The 24,863-nt window shown below is 39.1% G+C and overlaps 1 protein-coding gene across 2 annotated transcripts in view; it reads left to right on the top strand.

The window, feature by feature from the left end:
* The window catches only part of GUCY1A2 (guanylate cyclase 1 soluble subunit alpha 2), a 525,457-nt gene that overhangs the window by 174,217 nt on the left and 326,377 nt on the right, over positions 1 to 24,863 (top strand). Inside the window, exon 1 of one of the 2 annotated variants that reach the window (XM_045371095.3) lies at positions 12,669 to 13,427. The exons of the other annotated variant lie outside the window; for it this stretch is intronic. Within the exon in view, the coding sequence (XP_045227030.1) occupies positions 13,119 to 13,427 (309 nt within the window). The 5' untranslated portion in view covers positions 12,669 to 13,118. Of the gene's footprint in view, positions 1 to 12,668; positions 13,428 to 24,863 lie in introns of those variants that run through there. 2 annotated transcript variants of the gene reach the window in all.

Genomic DNA, 24,863 nt, shown 5'->3' with positions numbered 1-24,863 from the left:
CTAGACTTTCCCTCCCTTAACTTCCCCATCTTTAAAATTCTACCTGTTCTTTAAAACTCAGCTCAGGCATAATCGCTAAGAAGGTATTTAAACTCCCTTTTCCCTAAGTTTGTATTAATTAAGTGCTCCTCTATATCCTGTGTGTATCTCCACTATTAGACCTACCATTCTAAAAAATATCAGTTTGTGTGTCTGTTTCTCCTGTTCTTATATGTATGTGTGTTTTACTCTATTGCTGGATACTTGAAGAGAAAGATTGTGTTTTATACTATTCTCTCTTCACAATGTCTAGCACAGTTCCTGACATAAAATATTACTCAATAAATGCTCTTGAATGAAGAAATGTGTGCATATTCATTTTTATCATTTTCTCAACAAGATTAGAAACAGTCTTTGTGTTTTCTGCATGAAGATATTATCTCTAAGTCTTTAGATAATAATCATAGTGGAGGCAATAACCATGCTGAAGAAAGAAGATGAATTTCACCTGTGATGTGGATTCCTGTCTTGATAAGAAATTTCCTTACATAAAATAATAAATATGAAATCATGATATTAATGTTTAATAGAAGAATACTTTTATTGTCCCTATGAAAGCATTTTTCTATTTTTGCCTTGTTCAATATAAGTAAGCAGAAGGTATAATGAAGAGAAAATGTAAAATGCCTTATTTATACAATTTTCATTTCTTATAAATAACTAGTAATAGAAGGGAAATCTATTTCTGTTTGTATACATATTCATCGAAGCAGGAAAGCACCAATGACAAGTTCCAAATTGTCAATTTACCCAACAGGAATATATCTATTTTGTGTCGCAGTAACAGAGGACCAACAGCTTGGAAAAAGATTGTTCTTCTTTGTTAAAAAATGTATAGCTTTGTTTGAGAATGCTGGACCTTGCTCCAGTCTTGTGTCAGCTGCTCCTGTTATTAGTGCTATATTCCAATGAATTTGAGTGACAATCTAGTTTTGCCAGTGCTCATGTTTACTTAATTCTAAGATGTATGAAGAATATCATAATCTATTTTATAAATTGACACTATTAGTGATTTACGGTGACTTCTTTTTAAATCTGGATAGATTGCACAGAAATTATGTCATTTTATGTAATAAGGCACAGGTTTTTTTTTGTTTGTTTTGCTAATGGAAAACTACCAACAAAAAGCAAACAGCAAACAGCAAAAAGGAAAAGTGCTCATTTTTGAAATAGGACACCAAATAGGGAACAACTGAGGAAGAAATTCTGCTGAAATAATTGGGACTCAAGGGCACTGAAAATCTATGACCTCATCAGCCTGGAGACAATTAATTTTATTATGGTTCATTACATAACCTCCTGATATTACAAGTACCATGTAAACTAAGAAAAAGGAAGAAGCAATGAGAAGAATTACTGATAGAGAACAAGACAAGCATTTCCCTTCAGTGGTTTTAATATTTAGTTATCTCATTAAAAGACAGTTTTGAAGTAATTAATTATGATATTTGGATGGAACATTTGGATTTACACTCCAATCATCATTTGGACTTCTTTTTGAGGCACTTTTAAACAAAGTTGCAAATGGTGGCGACTGTCTTATAAAAATGAATGGTGTATATGGGATGGCTGGGAATGACTCTTGTTCATTTTTCATTTGTTTTCTCAAATACAGTAGTGAGCACTTCCACTTGTGCTATCTCTTCGCAAATAATCCACTTGTTAAAATGCTCATTCATTTATTAATCAAATGTTGTCCCCTAAGCACTCTTCTTTATATTGTGTGCCTCTAGCAAATCCATCTAGTCATTGTTTTGGTTTCATTCCAGTCTAGTGATTTCAAACTCCTGTTGGCCAAACTTTGTTCTAGAATTGTATTTACAGCTGAGCACATGATATCCACCTCCCTTCTTCAGATATTCTGCAGTTGCCTTGACAAATCAGTATTCACACATTCATTTGTCTTTCTCCGTTCTCTTCCCTGCCTCTAATACATTCTGAACCTAGCTGCAAGCATTCATTGTGTATATTTACCCTGATTCACTAATTGACAATAAATTCCTGAGAGCTAGTCTTTTCAGTTTGTATGGATGAACATTCTCTTTCCAGTAGTTGAAAAAAGGTAGCAAGCTCAAAACCTTTTTCTCTGATAGAAAAAATAAATGTATTAGATTGAACATAAGAGCATAGTATATTTGGTATGAGTCAAGGTGGAATCATTATTATTGACCAATCTGGTTTAAAATCCTCTCCACTGAATCCACTAAGTTATTATCTTGGGACACCAAATGAAGAAATTTTGGGTCTGTTCATTAAGTGAAAGACACACCACTGACCCTGACACAGAAGTGGCACTTACTAGGTTTTTGGGAGAATTTTAAACCTTTTTTATTTTACTTTTTATTTATTTATTTTATTTTATTTTTATTTTTTATTTTTTACTTTATTTCCGAAAATGTCTTTTTTTAATACTTTATGTTCTAGGTACATGTGCACAATGTGCAGGTTTGTTACATATGTATACATGTGCCATATTGGTGTGCTGCACCTATTAACTCGTCACTTACGTTAGGACATTAGGCATATCTCCTAATGCTATCCCTCCTCCCTACCCCCACAATAGGCCCCGGTGTGTGATGTTCCCCTTCCTGTGTCCAAGTGATCTCATTGTTCAATTCCCACCTATGAGTGAGAACACGCAGTATTTGGTTTTCTGTTCTTGCAGTAGTTTGCTGAGAATGATGGTTTCCAGCTGCATCCATGTCCCTACAAAGGACACGAACTCATCTTTTTTATGGCTGCATAGTATTCCATGGTGTATAAGTGCCAGATTTTCTTAATCCAGTCTGTCATTGATGGACATTTAGGTTGATTCCAAGTCTTTGCTATTGTGAACAGTGCCGCAGTAAACATACGTGTGCATGCGTCTTTATAGCAGCATGAATTATAATTCTTTGGATATACGCCCAGTAATGGGATGGCTGGGTCAAATGGTATTTCTAGTTCTAGATCCTTGAGGAATCGCCACACTGTTTTCTACAATGGTTGAACGAGTTTACAGTCCCACCAACAGTGTAAAAGTGTTCCTATTTCTCCACATCCTCTCCAGCACCTGTTGCTTCCCGACTTTTTAATGATTGCCATTCTAACTGGTGTGAGATGGTATCTCATTGTGGTTTTGATTTGCATTTCTCTGATGATGAGTGATGATGAGCATTTCTTCATGTGTCTGTTGGCTGCATAAATATCTTATTTTGAGAAATGTCTGTTCATATCCTTTGCCCACTTTTTGATGGGGTTGTTTGTTTTTTTTCTTGTAAATTGGTTTGAGTTCTTTGTAGGTTCTGGAAATCAGCCCTTTGTCAGATGAGTAGATTGCTGATAAGCAACTTCAGCAAAATCTCAGGATACAAAATCAATGTGCAGAAATCACAAGCATTCTTATACACCAATAACAGACAAACACAGAGCCAAATCATGAGGAACTCCCATTCACAATTGCTTCAAAGAGAATAAAATACCTAGAATCCAACTTACAAGGGATGTGAAGGACCTCTTCAAGGAGAACTACAAACCACTGCTTAATGAAATAAAAGAGGACACAAACAAATGGAAGAACATTCCATGCTCATGGATAGTAAGAATCAATATTGTGAAAATGGCCATACTGCCCAAGGTAATTTATAGATTCAGTACTGTCCCCATTAAGCTACCAATAACTTTCTTCACAGAATTGGAAAAAACTACTTTAAAGTTCATATGGAACCAAAAAAGAGCCCGCATTGCCAGGACAATCCTAAGTCAAAAGAACAAAGCAGGAAGCATCACACTACCTGACTTCAAAGTATATTACAAGGCTACAGTAACCAAAAGAGCATGGTACTGTTACCAAAACAGAGATATAGACCAATGGAACAGAACAGAGCCCTCAGAAATAATACCACACATCTACAGCCATCTGTCTTTGACAAACCTGACAAAAACAAGAAATGGGGAAAGGATTCCCTATTTAATAAATGGTGCTGGGAAAACTAGCTAGCCATAAGTAGAAAGCTGAAACTGGATCCCTTCCTTACTCCTTATACAAAAATTAATCCAAGTTGGATTAGAGACTTAAATTTCAGACCTAAAACCATAAAATCCCTAGAAGAAAACCTAGGCAATACCATTCAGGACATAGGCATGGGCAAGGACTTCATGTCTAAAACACCAAAAGCAATGGCAACAGAATCCAAAACTGACAAATGGGATCTCATTAAACTAAAGAGCTTCTGCACAGCAAAAGAAACTATCATCAGAGTGAACAGGCAACCTACAGAATGGGAGAAAACCTTTTTTAGTTTTTAAAAATTGTTTCTGTAAAGGTTAACTTTTCATCCTACTGATATGCTTGGAAAATAAGCCAATTTAGACAAATAGTAAATTGAGATAAGGAGATGATATACTTTATTGACTGGAATTATATTCTTGGAAAATACTATAAGCAAATAATTTATAGCAAGTGTGCTTCAAGTTTGACTAATATAAAGAATGTGTGTGTATATGTGAAGGGGGAAAAGCATAAAGAATCTTAGCTTTGTTTTTTGTTTCTGTCTTTTTAGAGACAGTGTCTCACTCTGTCACTCAGGCTGCACATACCTCAGTAATGGTTTGCAACTGGTTTCCCAGACATTGAGACAATCTGCCCTGCTGGTTTATGTTCATGGGAATTATGAACTTTATAGATGACTGAGCAGCATTTACTGGCTTGTACGAGACTCTATTTGTGTCATTTCCCAGGTCAAAAAATTAAAAATTTTTTTTCAATGCCTGTCAGAGAAAGTTCAGTCAACCTTTCCCAATCTGGTCTTTATCTTCTTATTCTATTTCTTGCTATTTCTCAGTATGCACTCTGTTATCCAGTTTGGATGTGATACATAGCATTTTCAAACACAACATACTCTTTCTCTTCTCCATGCCCAATTAATTTGTTTCCATCTATTAAAATTTTACCCATTCTTCAAAGACTAGTTCAAGCCCCATTTCCTTCATAAGCAAATATTTAGAGTTTATATTTCTTTTTCTGCTAGAATATTATATTACTTATTTTCCATATGACATCTAATCTAGTACTATTTTCTATGGCCATTTACCTTTTCATGTTATTTGACTTTTCCTTATGCTTATTACAGTGTAAGTTTTTCAAAAGTAGGAACCATATATTATCTTTATAATGCTTATTGTGTTTGGTTTAATATTAAACGTTCAGTTACTCCAATATGTGTTGAGATGAATGGATGAGTTAACTTAGCCATGATGGCTATGTGTAACTGGACTAATGCAAACCTATTATTACAACCTGAGAAAAGGACTCAGATAAAATTCTCGACAAATAATGAGCCAAACTTTTTTTTTCCTCAAGCAATAGTCTTTCTTAGAGATAGCATTCTACACTAGAACTATAAAATAAGATTTTGCAGAGCTAAGAGCTTACCTGTGATTAACTATGTCCCATAGGACCATGGACAGTTTCCTCAATCTTTGCATGCCTTTGTTTCTGTATCGGCAACATACAATAAAATGCCTTATTTCCCTTGCTTGACAATAGAAGTTATAGGAAATAATGAGCCCCATCTTTGACTTTCCTGTTCTTTCCAAACAAAGAATGGTTGCCAAGATTTCAGGGTCTGTATTTTAAAAATATATAATTTTAGAAATATATGTGTATATTGCATGTATGAAGTCTTTTTAAAAATAATATTTCATGAGGTAATATTGTTCTCATCTATCACATGTATAGCCCTTGGTAAAAAAAAAGTATATTTAATAAATATCAAAAGCAAATAATTTGTCTTTGCAAATTTTCTTATTATGTATTTAAAGCTCAATTTATAGACAATCAGTTAAAACTTTATGAAATGTTTAAATATAGTATAATGCACTATTTATAAACCACAAATGCATAGGCAACACTATGTATACAAAATTATTGCAGCAAAAAAATGACGTAAAATACACAATTTTCGTTTTACATTTGTAAGATCTTACTGCCTATTTACTCAGAGTCTGTAATCAAGATAAAAGACAAGCTTTTCTGAGAACTTTGGAAGCTGAGAAACCAGAGTCCTGGTTTCCAAACGATGTACCAATAGGTCCTAGGGCAGTGCAGTGGATGCACATGGCTGCTGAGGTATATTTTAACATTTTGAGAGGAACATAGTGATGCTTAACGTCAGTTGAACAGACTATTAGCTTGAGGTAGTTTATAGTTTTAGCATTGGATTGTGCTATCATATTTTAATCACTTTATGCATTTTTGAAGGTGGGATTTGGAGGCTGCTATCATTACAAGCAACAACCATGGGAAAATCAGTGTGGAATAAAATATGAGTATGACAATGTCCAATATGATTCCAAGATTTGAAAAGTTGTGCAGTGTTCAACTTTATTAGCTAAAATAATTAAATAATCATAGTTAATAATGAAATAAAGATATTATTTTTCTTTCACTTTACATGTATTATGTTTTCAAACGCTGCTAAGTTGTTACGATATAAATAATTATTGAATAGTTCGGACCAAGCTACATTTTATTTTTATTCTCTGTTTTTGAGACATAGTCTCTCTCTGTCACCCTGGCTGGAGTGCAGTGGTCTCGACCCACTGCAACCTCTGCCTCCTGGTTCAATCGATTCTCCTGCCTCAGCTCCCTAAGTAGCTGAAATAACAGGTGCCCACCACTACGCCCCACTAATTTTTGTATTTTTTAGTATTTTCACTATGTTGACCAGGCTGGTCTCAAACTCCTGACCTCAGGTAATCCGCCCGTCTCGGCATCCCAAAGTGCTGGGCTTATAGGCGTGAGACACTGTGCCTGACCTACATTTTAAATTGAATTGTTAGGTATTTCTTTTGACCTACGGTGCTATTAAAAAGTACTGAGAAAACCTGAAAACCAAGAAAATCTGGGAATTTTCTTCCCTGAGATGGAAGTCCAAAGAAGTTTTTGGAGATTGAGCAGAGATGATTCCAGCTGATGTCTGCATGCTGTGGAGGGAAACACAGAGTCACTTGGGGGATCCTGGAGGAGAGGACTGAAACAGGCTCACTTTGGGATGATTGTGTATACATATTGCTTATCTGGAAACAATGATTACTCTGCTTCTGTGGTGCTAATGAGGCCCCATGTGAAATAGAGAAATGGAATATTTGAATTTAGTTCACAGTCGTGGTACAGATGCCTGTTCATTTTTGTATACAGAAAGAAGAATTAATGCTCATTTTACTTACTATAAGGAGAACTGCCAGAAGTGAGTAAACATAAGTTTTATTCTAAAAGTTTCACTACTTTTGGTGGAGAAATGTTTTAGAATTATTTTAACATTAACATGGGTTTTTAGGCATGAACTAATCTATTCATAACTGAGGCCCTCATTTCAATGTCCACCTTGAAAAGTTTTCCAGAAATTATCATAACATTGGGTATCAACTGTCACTTGTTTCTTACATTTTTAAACAGAAAATTGTACCTATGGATTATCTTAAGGGATCCATTACATTTCCACTTAATCATTACTAATAACATTTTTCGAATGTTTTCTTATCTAGTGACAAAAGAATGCTTCATACTTAATGTTAATACTTCTAAGAATTCTAGTCATCATATTAAAATTGGATTTTAAAAGATTTATTATTTAAAATAATGATTAAATAACAGACTGCATATTTACTATAAATTGGACATATTTAAGTAAGTGTCTATTAACATTAACAAAGTTATATTGAGGCATTCTTATTGATAATTCATACTTATTATTGTAGCTGTCAAGCTTAATAAGCTGCAGACAGGAAGATATAATTCCTTTATATAATACAATAAAGCAGACAGAAGAATTAGGTTATGGAAAGACAGAGAGATAGTGAGCATCTAACCAAATAGGATTCAGTTGAAATTTTTCTTTTTTTATCCATTTAATTCCATGGACCATGTTCATGGCAGTTTTGTATCAGGAGAGGATCTTGAGTGGTTTAAGGAGGGATCTGTAGAAGAATTGAATTCTCAGAAAGGATATGACAGGGAAGAAAAAGAGAATCTAACCTTATGATGATGTATGTGGGTACATTTTTTAGGCACAAGATATATCTGGAAAGGAAATGAACAGTTCAACAAATAGAAAAATCATAGAATTTTGAGGATTGATGATCACCTAAGGATTTTATCCAACACTTTTGATTTTAGAGGTGAAGGGTTTGAGTCCCAGAGCAGTTAACAACTTGATTTTGGTCACAGAGCTAGTTATCAACAGAGAAACTACGAGAATGTAGAACTTCTGCACATGTCAGTGCTTTTCCACATTATGTTCCAGGACATAATTCATACAAGTTAATTGTGTATTTAATATTAATTTTAATGCAATAACCCACTCACATTGTGATTTTAATTCAGCATTTTTAAAATCTGTTTTTAGGACATTAGAGGACAAGAGACAGGCAGGAAGGGTGTTTCAGTGGAAATAGCATGGGTTTAGTAGTCAGGATTGGAATTCTGACTTTAATATTTATCAGCTCCATGACATTGGAAGATATTTTAAATCTCTGTGCCAGAATTTCCATAACTTAATAATTGGAAAAATATGTCCTATTATGTTGGGATTAAGAATCCCAATTTAAATAAAGCGTATAGAGACCTGGGATTGTTGAGTATGCAGACAAAAAGGCTGAGAGTTGTAGGAGACTGTGGTGCTGATATTAGTATTCAAACTGTTGACTAATAGGGTCTCAGAGGAGGATGGATTTCTGTGGTGCATGGTTGAATGTAAAGCCACTTAAGGAGAGAGTGGTGTCTGAAAGAGGCACTGACATACGCTGATCACTTGCCTCTTTCTCGCTGTCATGGATTTGATGCATCAAAAAGTCAGTTATTACACCCTTAAGTATCTTTCTGGGTCAAATTCTACTAAGTGTAGCATTGACTTTGTTGCTTTTCTTTCTTTTTTTCCCCCTTTCCCACAGCCCTCTCCTCCTCTATCCTTTTTTGAGCAGCAAGTATGCTACCCCTTCGGGATGGTTTTATGATAAAATATAACTATAGGACAATGGATTACGTTGTCTTCTGTGTGTCCCTTTATATATGAACACAGCAGATGGTTCTTCTTACTTTGATATTATCCTTAATTGTTTTACTTACAAAATTGTGCAACAATATGAAGTACAGTATCTCTTATTTGCTGCCAGTCTTTCTCGGAGAAAGCACATTTGCCCTCTTGTAAAAGAGGGGATATGTTAAGTGCAAGAGAGTAGACAGATTCACAGACACAAACATAGGGTGAAACTAGCAGGTGAGCAGTGTGCAGTGTGCGTGTGTGTGTATGTGTGTGTGATTTTCTAGGTTAGGGATCCGGAAAAACTTGTCCTAGTTAAGGATTCACCAGCTACTATGTTTCTTTAGAAAACTTGCTTTAATATTACATGTACAATTCCTGTGAATTGCCAGATTTATGTAAAGATTGATAGGGAGAAATTCTTCAGTCTTCTATCAGGATAGAGCTCTGCTCCAGGGAATGCTTATGCAAATCTTGCGGATTTTCTTACTGGAATATTAGATGGATGAAAAGAAACTAGGAAAGAGTTTGGACCTGGGAAATGCAAAGAATTTTGGGAAGGAGGACTGATTGCAGTTTTTATTTGAATTTGACACAGATGACTTTTCTTCAACAACTTCTCTGAGAAGGATGAAAATCAGGTTAAACGAGGCTATATAAGTGAAAGAGTTTATAAATAGGATTGATTTATGTGAAGGGAAGGCATACACAAACAATAATTACTTTATGTTTAAATGTAAAATAGTCACCATCTTGACTAAAGTGAAGAATCTGGTTTTTTAGGAAGTCTTTCCCAATGCTTGATCAATCTGAGTTGTCAGGTGCCTATGCCAACTTCACAAATAAACCAAGTATATTTCTGCATTTTTCTTTTCCAGTTGGAGAGTGGGCTTTATTATTAAAACACAATATATCCAGCAGGGCTGGATTTGTGGGTATGAGTTTGCGCAACCTTCTTTTCCTAAAATCAGAGCACAAACTATTCATTCTCAGCAGACTACTCTACCTACAGTATTCAGATTGCTTTTGCTAGCTGTAAGGCTTCTTTTTTTTAATGGAGAGTAGCTATGCTTCATTTTAAAAATGTCAATTCTAGTATAAACACAGCACTCTTCATATTGAGAGCTTTTGAACCCTGCTCCTGAACAGAAATACAAAGGAAACCCTTGAAAGCAAAGCAGATGTTGTACTGGCTATATCTAGGCCTTGATTTGTTTATAGTTTAAAAATCCATGGGAAAATAATGATCAAAGGCAGGGTGTAATTCATACAGAAAATTGTAAGACCAATTCATCTGACTAGATTCTGTAAAGAGTCTTTGATTCAAATGGTTCACACAAAGAAAAAATGTCCCATAGGTTCAGAGTTCTTTCTGGCAATAAACTTCCAGTGTAAACAGGAAGGCTCTTGGGCCTCTTACAAATTTTAGAAACAAATGATACTCATTGCCTTGCACTCAATAATTTTGACTTTGAGACAAGAGTTGGAATGGTTAGTAAAAAGTTCCAATTCTAAGTTCAATATGAAGTTTATTTGCCATTACCATAATATTTATTTGTGTGCGCAGCAGTTTATTGAAAGAATGTGAAGGACACATGCTATTTAGTCTATTTAATACTAACTAAAATTCTGTAATTCTCAAGAACTTGACTGTTATATAATCAGTACCAAAGAAGAGAACTAGGAACTCCAATCCTTTATGCTGATTGATACTGCGCAGCAGAAATATTAAACAACTACCCCAAAGTTAGAATAATGTAATTTTCATTGTAATTTAGAAAAAGGGGCTAGTGAAACTTTTTAGCAAAATTGATGATTTTTTATGATTAAAAGTGTAATTTGAGTCTAATTTTCAATGGACACAAATGCATATAGAATTAATTGAAGTAACGGGGAAATCAATAGTAGATGCACCATACAGTTTAAATAATAATTGTAACAATTATTTTAAAAGAAACTTCCTCAGCAGGATGAGAAAGAATATATATGTGAATATATATGTGAGTATATATATTCTTTCTTATATGTATATGTATATACATATATACACACACACATATATATATAATTTGAAGGGGGAGTGTCTGAGTGATAGTACACACTTTTCTATCTTTAAAGCCTATTTAAGATCTGGGAAAAAGGTATGCCTCTGAACCAGTTTGAGTGGATTTTTCCAAATGAAACCTCAAATAGCATTTACATTTAAGCCCTCACAAACACTTGGGAAGATTTGGAGTTAAAAGCAAATTGTGGTGGGGGTTCAGCACAGGTTTTGTGGTTTTGTTTTGTTTTGCTTTTTAAATAAACACAGTCCACACAAACCCGTCTGCCTTCACCTGGAAGGACCAGTTCTTTAACAAAAAAACGCTTTGACTTCGGTTTCCCTGGGAAACCAAAGCCTGAGCTCCTGAACTTTTCTCTCCGCGGATTCGGGGGAGCTAGGGAGGGTGCTCATCCACTTTATTGCAGGGAGAAGTACAGCCTGGGACCCCTCTTTTGGGATACTGTCATTTGCCCCTTCTACCATCCCTTACTCTATTCTCAGAACCAGTATGAGAGTTTTCTGGGGCTAAGGCAAGGGGCAGTGGGCTCAGGCGCTGGAAGGACTGGTTTGCAAAGAGATAAGCTTTGGAATGAAACCGCACAGCTGAAAACTCGCGGCAAGAGATGATCGCGCTGTGGCGAGTCAGTTTGAGAAGCCTTCATCCCTACTCCTCTTAGCTTTCTGAGCGGCATTTGCAGTCAGGTGCAAACAGATCGCCTATTTGGCGCAAAGAGCCCTAAGGATGAGGGACGTGGGATCATTCCCCGGTTTCCCCCCGGCCAGATACTAGGTAGTTTGAGGAGAAACTGTTTTCCAGTTCTCAAGGCCTGCAAACGCGGCTGTAGATGGCATGCGGAGCTGTCCAGCACTAGTGAGGTGTCGGCGGAGCCGGGAGCCCCGCGCACCCCGCTGGGCTGAGACTCAGCAACAGGGCTCTCTTGCCAGAGCAGACGCTGTTCTCACTGCCGCCCCGTTCTGGGCTCGCTCCGCGCCCACACGGCCTCGCACGAGGCGGGGAACGCAAGTCCCCAGGAGCTGCTCCAGCAGGATGGGCGCCAACATGTTGCCCCTGTCCTTCCCTTCCCCTGTAAGCGTCTCTTCTGGAATAGGTTGGCTGGACGCTTAGCATTTTCGTTTTGCTTCGGAACTTCCTAAATAAACTCGGAGAAAGGACATGGACCCTAACCCCCACTTCACACTGTCAGGCTTCCCCAAGGTGGCTCCAGGGGGAGGCCTCTCGCCCCCCAGTCCCGAGTCCTTCTCCCCACCAGCGCCTCCGGGGCCCATCTGCTCCCAAGGGCCGAGAATAAGGCGTTTGGGGTTGGGGCCCCTCAGTCCGATCCGAGCTCTTGTGCGCACCTTCTCGGGGCAGGGAGGGCGCGCAGAGGACAGCAACGAAGTGTCCTCGTTGCTCCTGAAACGTGGCGACAGGCGAGGCAGAGACTCCCAATGAGTATGAGGGCGACACGTGATACCCGCGGAGGGAGAGCATGGGCGGGGGGATAAAGGGAGAAGGAGGGAGGCGGGCAGCAAGTGGAGAGAGGCGGGAGGAGAGGGGCGGGAGCAGAGAGGAAAAGGGGGCGAGATAGGCGCGCAGGCGGCAGAAGCCTCTGCTTCCCCTTCTGCTTGGGCCGTAGCCCTCCCCGCCCCGCCGACCGCGGTCACACACTCGGAGCCTCCCCGTGAGCGGGAGCGCGGCGCACGGCGATGCGCCGAGGCTGGCGCTGAGGCGGCGCCGCGCGAGCAGCAGCAGAGGCGGCGGCGGCCCCCAGCCCAGCCCGGCGCCGCCGCCGAGCCCGGGCCCCAAGGTGTGGCGGCGCCCCAAGTTCCCGCCATGAGCAGCCGGCTCGGGGGGCTCCGCGGCCCCGGGGACTCCCGCCCCGCCGAGCGCGACCGCAGCGCCCCGCGGCCCCGACGCGCTTAACGCTGCGGCTCGCCGGTCCCACCACCGCCGCCTCCGCCGCCGCTCGCGTCCTCGCCGCCACCGCCTCGGCCGCTGCAGCGCCGCCGGCAGCATGTCTCGAAGGAAGATTTCGTCCGAGTCCTTCAGCTCCCTGGGCTCCGACTACCTGGAGACCAGCCCGGAGGAGGAGGGGGAGTGCCCCCTGTCTAGGCTCTGCTGGAATGGCAGCCGGAGCCCGCCCGGGCCGCCGGAGCCCAGCGCGGCCGCCGCTGCCGCTGCCGCCGCCGCCGCCGCCGCCCCAGCCCCGGCTGCTTCTGCCGCCGCCGCCGCCGCCACGGCCGGGGCCAGGAGGGTGCAGCGCCGGAGGCGGGTCAACCTGGACTCGCTGGGCGAGAGCATCAGCCGCCTGACGGCGCCCTCGGTGAGCGGGGGGCGGAAGGGGGGACCGCCTTCAGGGGAGAGGACGCGGATCGGTAAAGTTGGCGCTGGGCGAGCCGGGGCGCGAGCTCAGAGCCCGACCGCTGGGGGGCGGCCCGGCCTCACCCTGCCCGGCCTAGGGTTCCAGTGGCTCCGGGCGACAGAGGATGCCCTAGGCTAGGGCGGAAGAGGGGACTAGAGCACCGGGAAGGAGTAAGATTCCACTCCTTTGGGGTCTCCTGATGCGGGGGCCAGTCTGCCCACCTCTAGCCTTGAACCCTACTTCACCACTGTTCCCCCTGGACGGCCCCAGTGCTGCTTCACACCCACCTGTTTTCTTTCCCCTAAACTTTCCCAGGCACTGTGTTCTGCAGTTCGGCTTCCCTATCTTTCATCCTGTTCTCTAGCATCCCAAAGGAGCCCCAACCCCTTCCAGGAAACCCTTCCTCTCCTTATTTCCCACACTCTCTTGGTCTTTGCGTGACCTTCTCTGACATCGTTGAATTCCACAGGCTATCTGCAGTCTATGTTGCATCCTTTTTCTCAGATCTTCAGATACTTTTTGCCAGATACTTTTCTGAGTTGCCTTCTGTTGAAGAAATCTCTAATCTCGAGTTTTCCTCACCCCATAGCTTTTTTTTTTTTTTTTCCCCCCTTATCCACTAGGCATTTATTCTTCTCCGGGTAAACCTGGTGTCTGGTTTTCTTTTTAAAAAAATTTAATTTAATTTAATTTTAAGTCCCGGGATACATTTGCAGGATGTGCAGATTTGTTACATAGGTGCCAAACGTGTGCCATGGTGGTTTGCCACACCTACCAACTCATCATCTAGGTATTTAAGCTCCGCATGCATTAGCTATTTAAACCTCTCTGTACTTCTTGCACCTGTACCTCATCCTTTACTCTCTTTTCAATGGATTCTCTAGTGCTTTCTCTCTTACATTAGCTATTTAAACCGCTCTGTACTTCTTGCACCTGTACCTCATTCTTTACTCTCGTCAATGGATTCTCTCGTGCTTTCTCTCTCATTTTTTGATGGCTTCTTTATATTAGGCCCTTCCTAAATATTTGTGAAATGAACAAATGCCTCTCCAAACTTGTGCTCATCTTGGGATGTCTGTATCAGCAGTTTCAGGTGTTCACCAAACTCCCCCTGGTTGTAGGCATCCTTCCAGAGTACTCCTGTCTCATTCCTGCCCAGGCATTTCAACTACCCTTGGCTTTTACCTCTTGCAGGAATGCCAGACCTCTGGTACAGTCTTACCCTGTCTGGGAGAGTTCTGTTTTGAAGGAATCCACTCTATTGCGACAGAATTTGAAAAAGATTCAGCGTCAAACCTCCATCCATCTTTTATCCTCACCCTGACCTTGCATACAAGAGCTTTAACTACTCCTGACAGCACTTTTACCTACCCACCCCTAGGATTTTTACTTTTTTTAAAGTTTCCAAAATGAATCTGAACATTGGTCTTGTTTGATTACTGTTGAGTCTCTCTCTTTTGAGATTACTACTGCACATGATGGTAAGAGGGACCTAAGAAGGAGTGGGACTCTGAGGGGACTGAGTACTGGTACTAGGCAGTTCTACAAATATTGTTGTGGCACTTCCATTAATGGAGAATGATTTTTTTCTTTTACAAGACCTGATTGAAGATGTATAAGTCACTTATTATTTATTTTGAACTAATTTAATTCTTAAGAACACGTATTGAGAAACAGTCATCTTCCTATTCTTGTGTATTTTCCTATTTGATATATCTTTCTGTCACTTTCTTTCATCGATAACCTAGAAAACAATCCTCAGAATAGATTGGCTGTTGTTTGCTGTTCTTCCCTGCCAGTATTTCCCAGGCAGCGTAATTTTATGAACTATTTGATGTTGCAAATTGTTGAAAATATTTCTGTACAACGGGAGTCCAGTGACGCCGAGCATCTGTAGGCTTATGTTAGTACTTAAAGCAACATTTGTGCAATAAAATAGTTATTTAGCACAACAGATTCTTATTTAATTAAATGAGTTTGCTAAAGATAATGATTAGTTTGGGGAGAATTGTTGATATAACCTTGGAGGGTTTTTTTTTTTTTTATTTTTTGGCCTAAGAGTGAGAATTTACAAATTTCTAAAAAGTAATGTCAATGCCTCTGATAATGCTAATTTAAAGTAAGACCATTTTCAACGACTTACATGAGGAGTAGATAAAAGAAACTGAGAACTGCAGTATTTTCTGCCAGAATAAGAGGAAGGAAATAATCTCTGATGGTTACTTTTATAAGTTAAATTTGAATGACTGGTTTTTTGCTGGATGAAAAGAATGTATCCAGAGAATGGTTTTCAGCATAAGCAATTTGAAAATAATTGTGAGGATCAAATAAATGCAACAGCTACATATACTTTCCATGCCACAGTTCTTTTCTATTGTGAAAAGGGTCTGTCAGGTGGATGCTGAGAACATACAGGTGAATATAGTGTAAACATTTTCAACATCATAACACACGTAGAGAAAAATTCTCCTTGGTTAACCATATCACCAATAGACTTGGTGACACAAATAAAAGAGAGAGATTATATTTCAAAACAGTGACTTATTTCTGTGTGGTCCTTACCTTTTTTTCTTTTATTTGGCAAGTTAGAATACTAGCTCAAAAAGTTCCAGTAGATTCATTTTTTGACATTGTCAGGATTTGAAACTTCTTTGAATACTCTTCAGGAGATGGATTGTGTCCTCTCTATTCTCTCATGAAAGCTGGGCATCTTTTTTTTTTTTTTTTTTTTTTTTTTTTTGTGAACCGCTGAGAGTAGCCATTATCAGAGCATTTTTTTAGATGGGAATTTCTAGTTGTTTTGAATGTTGTAAGCTTTCTTGCATGCCATTACGATATACTTCAGGAGAAACTGTACTTGCCATGGAAGTGCCTATTTTGTCAGTTGTCTCACCATGGAATGTCTTAGTCACTTGGGATTTCTTCTTTATTGAGAATGATTTGCAAATAGAAAAATGAAAATTTATTTATTAAACTAGTTATTTGACCCATGGGATATCCAAACTCAGGTTTTTGACACTTAATAGTCACTTTAAGATGCATTAATGTTGAGTATAAAGGCTATAATAATTTCTAATACTATTTAATAAAAGTAAGTTGCATTGGTGAAATTGAAAAAAATTCCAGAATTCAGGAGACCTGATTCTGATTTTGCCTTGACAATGAGAAACTTACATATCTCTGGACACATTACTTTAAATGTCTGGGATTTCCCAGGCTTTGGACAAACTGTCATGTTGGCATATGAAAGGAAAACATGGGCCAGGTGCAGTGGCTTATGTGTGTAATCCCAGCACTTTGGGAGGTCGAGGCGGGCAGATCCACTAGGTCAAGAGATCGAGACCGTCCTGGCCAACATGGTGAAACCCCGTCTCTACTAAAAATATAAAAATTAGCTGGGCATGGTGGCGCGCACCTATAGTGCCAGCTATTCAGGAGGCTGAGGCAGGAGAATTGCTTGAACCCGTGAGGCAGAGGTTGCAGTGAGCCAAGATCGCACCACTGCATTCCAGCCTGGCGACAGAGTGAGACTCCGTCTCAAAAGAAAAAAAAAAAGAAAACATGGCATATAAGTTTTAAAACTTTTGAGGAAAGTAGTTTACTTTTTAAGATGGGGCACCAAAATACTATTTAATCCACCCAATTATTTAAAAATATTTTAGGATCCATGTGGCAGATATTGTGGAGAGCATTTGGAAAGACAAATGCTGAACAAGACATAACTAGTCTTTGACTTCATGGAACTTCTTTAATCATTATCTTTATTTTAATGAAACTATATAAAGGGAAACATAAGAACTCCAGTTGGCGAAATCTAGGGGAAGTTTTTTCTCATCCACTTTGGGTAGTTTTGTTCATTGTGAATCTCTAGGGTGCAGCCATAATAATAAAAATAACCCTCCATTTAGCAGGGCATGATGATGCACGCCTGTAATCTCAGCTGCTTGGGAGGCTGAGGCTCGAGAATCGCTTGAACCCAGGAGGTGGAAGTTGCAGTGAGCTGAGCTCACACCACTGCACTCCAGACCTTGGGTGACAGCGAGACTCTCCAAAACAAAACAAACAAAAAACAAACAAAAAACCCTTAAGACCTTAAGACCTGATTAAAGATGTATAAATCATTTATTACATTCTTTATTTTAAAATAATTTAATACTTGGGAATACATATTAAGCAACAGCTGGGGATTTCACATCAAGGGTGAACTTGGCAACTCATTTATTTGGATTTTATTCTTAAATGAGAGTTGCTTAGTTACCCTATCACTGTGACATCAATTTTGGGTTTGCTGGTGTCAGCCTGTCAGTGAAGATACGCCACTAGAGTCATATAAGGGCAAAGCTTCTCTAGGTTTCTTGACAGAGAACATTGCAAGTGGCTTTGAAGACCTCAGAAGCTTTAGAGAACAGAATGTCAGGGAAAAAAAGTAACAGAATTGGAGGAGTGGCAAATAAGGAGAGGAGAGCTACTGACCTGTGGAGTTGTTTAAGAAACAGAGACCAGTGAAGAGGAAAAAATGGAGGGGGAAGCTTAGATTCAAGTGACAAGACAGCATAAATTATTATTTTGAGGAAGGAAATTATCTTAATACATGTCGAGGAAAGAATGAAAAGATATAAAATACATATTTAGCTTCTGTTGATATTAAATAAAATGAGCTCTCTGACATGTATAAACCCGGAAAAGAAAAACCTTAGAAAGTATGAGTGGCCGGGCGCGGTGGCTCAGGCCTGTAATCCCAGCACTTTGGGAGGCCGAGACGGGCGGATCACGAGGTCAGGAGATCGAGACCATCCTGGCTAACCCGGTGAAACCCCGTCTCTACTAAAAAATACGAAAAAACTAGCCGGGCGAGGTGGTGGGCGCCTGTAGTCCCAGCTACTCGGGAGGCTGAGGCAGGAGAATGGCGTAAACCCGGGAGGTGGAGCTTGCAGTGAGCTGAGATCCGGCCACTGCACTCCAGCCTGGGCGACAGAGCAAGACTCCGTCTCAAAAAAAAAAAAAAAAAAAGTATGAGTGTAACTAACATGTAGACAATAAAAAACATATAAAATATATTTGTAAGGTAGGATATTTGACAAATTTAGGTAGTTTAATTAAAGCTTTTAAAATTTGGGGCATAATTTGGCTAACAAAGTTATAGAAACAGATTCATTACCATTATAAAATTATACAAAGTCTATTTCAATTGTTTAGTGTTTTCACATTTGATGAAAACAGATACTATAATCCAAAATTAGAATTTAAGGGCAGTCTATTGCCTTTCTTTACCTTATCCCTAATCATTTAGAAACAATATGGCAGAGTTGAACGCACAAAGTTTTGGAGTCTGACAAATTTAGGTTTGCTTAATCCTCTGCTGAACCCCTTATTAAGTATGAGTCCCAGGGAAAACTAACTCATATCTTCTCTGAGCCTTAGTTTCCTCTTTTGTGAATTAGGAATAATAACTGCTTTGTAGATTTGTTGTGAACAAGGAGGAATATTCTTTGTAAAGCTTCCCAAACTCAGTAGATGATAGTTTCAGGGTGACGTCTATTAATTTTAACTGAATTTGACTGCCTCAAAGTGATCTACATTTTTTCTTTTCTTTTCTTTTTTTCTCAATAATCCACTTGCTCGTCACCTAATTGGAAAAGCTTATAGAATAAGTTAATCGATGTCAAGTACCAAAAAAAAAAAAAAAAAAAAAAAAGAAAAGTTATAAGAAGCATTTTATTTTGTTGGCATAGCCTGACAATCCATTAAAAAAATTAAAACTGGAGTCCCTTTTTGGCCACTGGGTATGACTCATGCGTGTACACAGACATGTAAAAATTGCAGATTCAAACATTTCCATCAGATTACTGAATGCTGTGTGGCAATATGAAAACTACTTTATAAATTCTATAAAAATACAAGAACATATATATTTGGTAGAATGTAGGTATTTCATGACAAGTTAATTTTAAATTAGAAAAACTGTAGGTGAAAGAGAAATAATTTATTTCATCTGCCTGAGAATTCCAAGCATTCTTCATCTACTGCATTCAAACTAATCTGTATGTGTGTTCAAAGGCCTTGATAGTGAGATGCGATAATCACATAGCTAATGCTGTTTATGTTTTACGGTGCTCCCTTTTTTGGCTATTGGTTCAATTGCTAGGCTTTCTTTTGTCTTTGTCCTTTTTTTTTTTTTTTTTTTTTTTTTTTGAGATAGGGTCTTGATCCTGCCTCAGCCTTCTGAAGAGTAAAACTTTCACTTTAGAGATAAATTTTGACAATGAGAAATGACATCAGTGATTATTAGTTTGTAAGTAGAGGTCAGAAGTGAGTATATATTCCTTTTTAGTGTATAGTTTATTTACCTATAAGGACTCTGAGATGCGTGGGTGAAGTACTTGGGTGCTATTACATATTTTTCCCATGTATGTCATCCGTCTTTTTGTTCACCTTTTTGTCTTGTTGCTGCTAATTATACAGAGCTGTAAGTAAAATAAAACATAATATAAATATTTTATTGAATCTGATAGGAGAATAAATGTACTATCATTTGGCATATATATTGTTGATCATGAGTTATTAGGAAGGTATAATATTCTTTTTTGATATTTTACACACATGTAGGCACATAGGCCAGGAGAATATTTGCAAGGGCTATCTATTGAGCAGGTTTTCTTCACAGGCCCTTTGTTCGATGCGTGAGCCAGTGAGTTAGTTTAACATTTAAAGCCTCTGTCCTTGATATTATGTTTAACTTGTGTTTAGCATAGTATGTATGGTTGTTCAGTAAAATGCTCAGGAGGGCCGAGCGCAGTGGTTCATGCCTGCAATCCCAGCACTTTGGGAGGCTGAGGCAGATGGATTGCCTGAGGTCAGGAGTTCAAGACGAGCCTGGCCAATATGGTGAAACCTGTCTCTACCAAAAATACAAAAATTAGCCAGGTGTGGTGGTGGGTGCCTGTAATCCCGCTACTTAGGAAGCTAAGGCAGGAGAATATCTTGAACCCGGGAGGGGGAGGTTGCAGTGAGCCGAGATCACGCCACTGTACTCCAGCTTGGGCAATGGAGCAAGACTGCATCTCAAAAAAAAAAATAAAAAAATGCTCAGGAGAAGTGGATACGTGTTTTTGTTTAATTGTTCAATTATGTTAATGTTTCTTTTGTGTTTGATTTTTTTGGTGGTATATTTAGTTCCATCAACCAAAATATTTAGATTTTTCATCCAGCCTGTGATAGACATATTCAAGTGTGCGAACCTGTTTGAATTTTGCTTACACCTGCTATTTAAAGCAAAACTTCAGAAGGAAGTCATTTTACAAAAAGAGCAGATAGAACAGTATCCTCCTCCTTGGACTCTTTGAGTCGTCCATTTATATAATATTTTAAGAAGTTAGGTAAATGTAACGATTCTTCTACAGTCTGGATTGCTTATGTTTTCTGTACAATTCTCTGTGAAATGAGAAGAAATGTTTGTCAACAAGTAGGCTACTGTTGCCAAAAATGCACTACTAGGAGATGGAAATGACATAATTATGGCCCTTAAACATCACTTCAGGACAGGATCTGAAGATCTAGAATTACATGCTGTTAGCTCAGAGTACCTTATAACATTGAGGGCTAGAGTCATTTAGGAAGTAGGGCAGTAGGAAATAACTCAGAAGATGGGAAATTTGCTGGGGCTGTTGTAGGGAATTGAGAAAGAGTAAACATTCTTATAAATAGTGAGAAACCACTTCCAGAGCAGGCTTTATTTGAGGCTTATTAAACAGTTCTTCATTTAATCTAGTAGCTCTCGAGCTTCATTGAACTCAAGACATATCTGAGGAAAATTGTTATAATGCAGATTCCTGGGCCTCATCCTCAGAGGATCTGGTTGGATAGTTCCAGGGAGGGGCCCAGACTACAGTTTGAACAAAACTCCAGGTAATTGCTCAGCATGAAGGTATGTCTAGAGGTGACTGAATTCCACACCTGGAGGACTACTGAGCAGTGAGCTCTATGGGCTGAATTTTGGAAAGAATGATCCTGAAAGCTGCTTCCTTTGGGATTAATGTATCCTTAGACAACTATTACCTTAACTGGGACGGGGATAAAGGTGGTGAATTGATGCTGTTATCCCCACATCCTATGGCTGTATGTATCTTTTGTGGTCAAAATAATCTTTTTGGTTGTATGGTAGAAGGTATTTGACGTTCCACCATTTGTAGCTTTAATTCTCTGTGGACTCTGCCTATTTTTCCCGAGGATGTTTTGTTAACTGCTTATGTTTATGTTCAGTAGTTCACATGTCATTACTATAAGTGTCTTGTGACCCCTTTTTCCAAAACAGAGAAACATATTTGAAAAGGTTGGGGATTACAGAAAAAAAGAAGGGTGGTTGTGAGGGTGAATTTGACATTATCATCAGCACTTGTGTTTTTCAGAGTGAGACTGACACAACATTTCTCAAATGCTCCATCTACTGGTTCATTTTGGAGGAGTGATTTGTTTACATGCCAATGAAAAATTAAAAAGTAAAAAGGTAAAAGGAGAAAAAACAGATCTGAATGCTAGAATTTTTTTTTTTTTTGCTAGAAAGAAAACAATAGGAGGTTCAGATATCAGATATATAGGGCCACTTCTCAAACCTTACCAAAATATGACACTAACATTAATGCTTGCTAATCTCTGCATCCTTAGCCATTCATTCAATGGCAAAGTTGGGTGGGGGGGTCTCTAATTGAATTCTCCAAGTAAATAAATGGTGATCTAACATTTGAAGAATATGTATTTGCAGACAACTCTAATAATATATCATGAAAGGAAGTTATCTGTGTGGAGGTCCTGATGTTACCTTAATTGTAACTCCATAAAGTCCACTTGACTCATTTTCCTTTCACTGTATACTATTTGTTATGCGTGAGTCTGCTGTGGCCAATGGCAAAAATCAGAATGTTCTAAAACATGCTTCCATTTCATGTTGCTTTATGTCTATGCTTCTTCTTACATGAACCCTCCAACTTAATACAGGGAGAGGATGGTTTTTCTGACTGTTTTTATGTACACACACACATGTACACAAATATCCTGATATCTGTTGCTGCATTTTTCCCCCTATAGAATCCTAAGTTATCACTCACATCTCCGTTATTGGACTTACTGTATTGTATCTTGATTTTGGTTTATTCTGCCTCTTTGAGATGGAAATCGTATCTTATTTATCTATGTATGCCCATGCCTAGCAGAGTGTCTGAATTATAAAGGCACTCAATAAATGTTTGTTAAAGAATGAATAAGTCCTTGTGTAGTTCGTGGTGTATTTGGTACTGCCCTTTTGGCTATAATGATTTTGTGATTTTTAATTGATTATTTTATCTGACTGTTCTCTTTGTAGCTTTTTCTCAGACATAAATGGGAGTATAGTTATAACATTATTTTTTAGAATGCGTTAAGATTTTCTAAACATTCTCCTACCTGACATTTTATTTGGACTTCATAATCTGTATTTTTTATGCAAATTGCCTCACTTTGGGTAGTATGATTATTATTATTATTTTTGAGATGGAGTCTTGCTCTGTCACTCAAGCTGGAGTACAGTGGCACAATCTTAGCTCACTGCAGCCTCTGCCCACCAGGTTCCAGCGATTCTCCTGCCTCAGCCTCCTGAGTAGCTGGGATTACAGGTGCATGCCACCATGCCTGGCTAATTTTTGTATGTTTAGTAGGAGTTTCGCCATGTTGGCCAGGCTGGTCTTGAACTGACCTCAGGTGATCTGCCTGCCTTGGCCTCCCAAAGTACTGAGATTACAGGCATGAGCCACTGCACCAGGCTGGATAGTATGATTATCTTAAAATGGCTGTAGACACAACAGTTATTTGGGGGCACTGATGTGCTGCCATTTACAAGGGTATCTATATTATTTCCTAAAGAGATGTGTATCTGTAAGATAGAGGGACAGTAAATCTATCATGCTATGTTGTTCATTATTATATTAGCATGTAAGAAATCCTGTATTACCAAACATTCTGTTGAATAAAATTCTACAAACCAGCATATCCATACATCTATCTTACAATAATCATTAGTGGACACAATAGTAGCACAGGGAGGGACAGTATCCTTGAAAAAAGTGTAAAGTTAGAAATTGCTTATTTAAAGATTGGGGAAGAGAACTGCCTAGGAATAGGAAGAAATATTGAGTGTTTTTTGAGGGCCTTGTTGAGGTTGGAGATAATGAATATGTAGATCAAATTGGGAAGATGAGTATGACATGCAGAGGTATAAAGCAACGATAGTATTGTTTATACTTTAGAAGGCCTATATGTCAGATTGAACTTGAGGTGTTTGGGGGCAATCCATTGGAGTGGAGGGTTATGTCTTAAGGAATAATGACTGATTGTCCAAATGGGGAAAACGGCAATAATCCAAAGGCATTTCTAGCCTTCCTGTGAACACCAATCTGAAATGAAGACTATTTAGAATATATCTAGAGCATTCTTTCACTATTCATTTCACTCTGTTGGAGTAGCTGATTTGTGTACCCCACTTCTAAACCAGAATCAGGTAACCAGTAACTAGTCAGTCTTTGAGAAACTCAGTTCTAATTAACTGCTTGATTAGTATTTATACCATGCTTTCTTTTTTTTTTTTTTTTTTTTTTGAGACGGAGTCTCGCTCTGTCGCCCAGGCTGGAGTGCAGTGGCCGGATCTCAGCTCACTGCAAGCTCCGCCTCCCGGGTTCGGGCCATTCTCCTGTCTCAGCCTCCTGAGTAGCTGGGACTACAGGCGCCCGCCACCTCGCCCGGCTAGTTTCTTGTATTTTTTTAGTAGAGACGGGGTTTCACCGTGTTAGCCAGGATGGTCTCGATCTCCTGACCTAGTGATCTGCCTGTCTCGGCCTCCCAAAGTGCTGGGATTACAGGCTTGAGCCACCGCGCCCGGCCTATACCATGCTTTCAAAGTTAGGACGAATCCTTGAAAAGCCCAAGGATATTTAGCTACATCATTCATGCATTTTTTTATGGTTCCAGTGAATAGTTAGTATATTGTAAGGTTTTCTTGGCTCAGACTTGATACATCACTTCTTGAGTATAAGACAGTCTATGGGTTTTACAGTAGCAATGACCACCAGAACATTTGAGGTTGTGTTGGAGAATGCAGTGGATATTTTCTTACTTAAAAAGGTAGAAATTCATTCTGGTGAATCAAACATTCTAAGTGAGCTATCGCATATGCAGGACCAATTTGTTAAGAGAGCAGATGAAATTCAGTGAAATACACTTAAGAGTGAAAGGATTTTAAATTTGTTAGTCAGTCCTTCCTAGTCCCAAAGTTCACCTGTGTGTTTCAGTGCCTCAGTGTTGTCCTTATGAGTATTAACTATCACTCTGCTATACATGTGTGAACATCCTGGTGTGGGCAGTGTTTTAGATAGT

This window comes from Macaca fascicularis, chromosome 14 (assembly GCF_037993035.2).
Source record: "Macaca fascicularis isolate 582-1 chromosome 14, T2T-MFA8v1.1".
NCBI classification, from domain to species: domain Eukaryota; kingdom Metazoa; phylum Chordata; class Mammalia; order Primates; family Cercopithecidae; genus Macaca; species Macaca fascicularis.
Note: the sequence above shows the minus strand (reverse complement) of the source record. Positions and strands in the feature narration are given on the sequence as shown.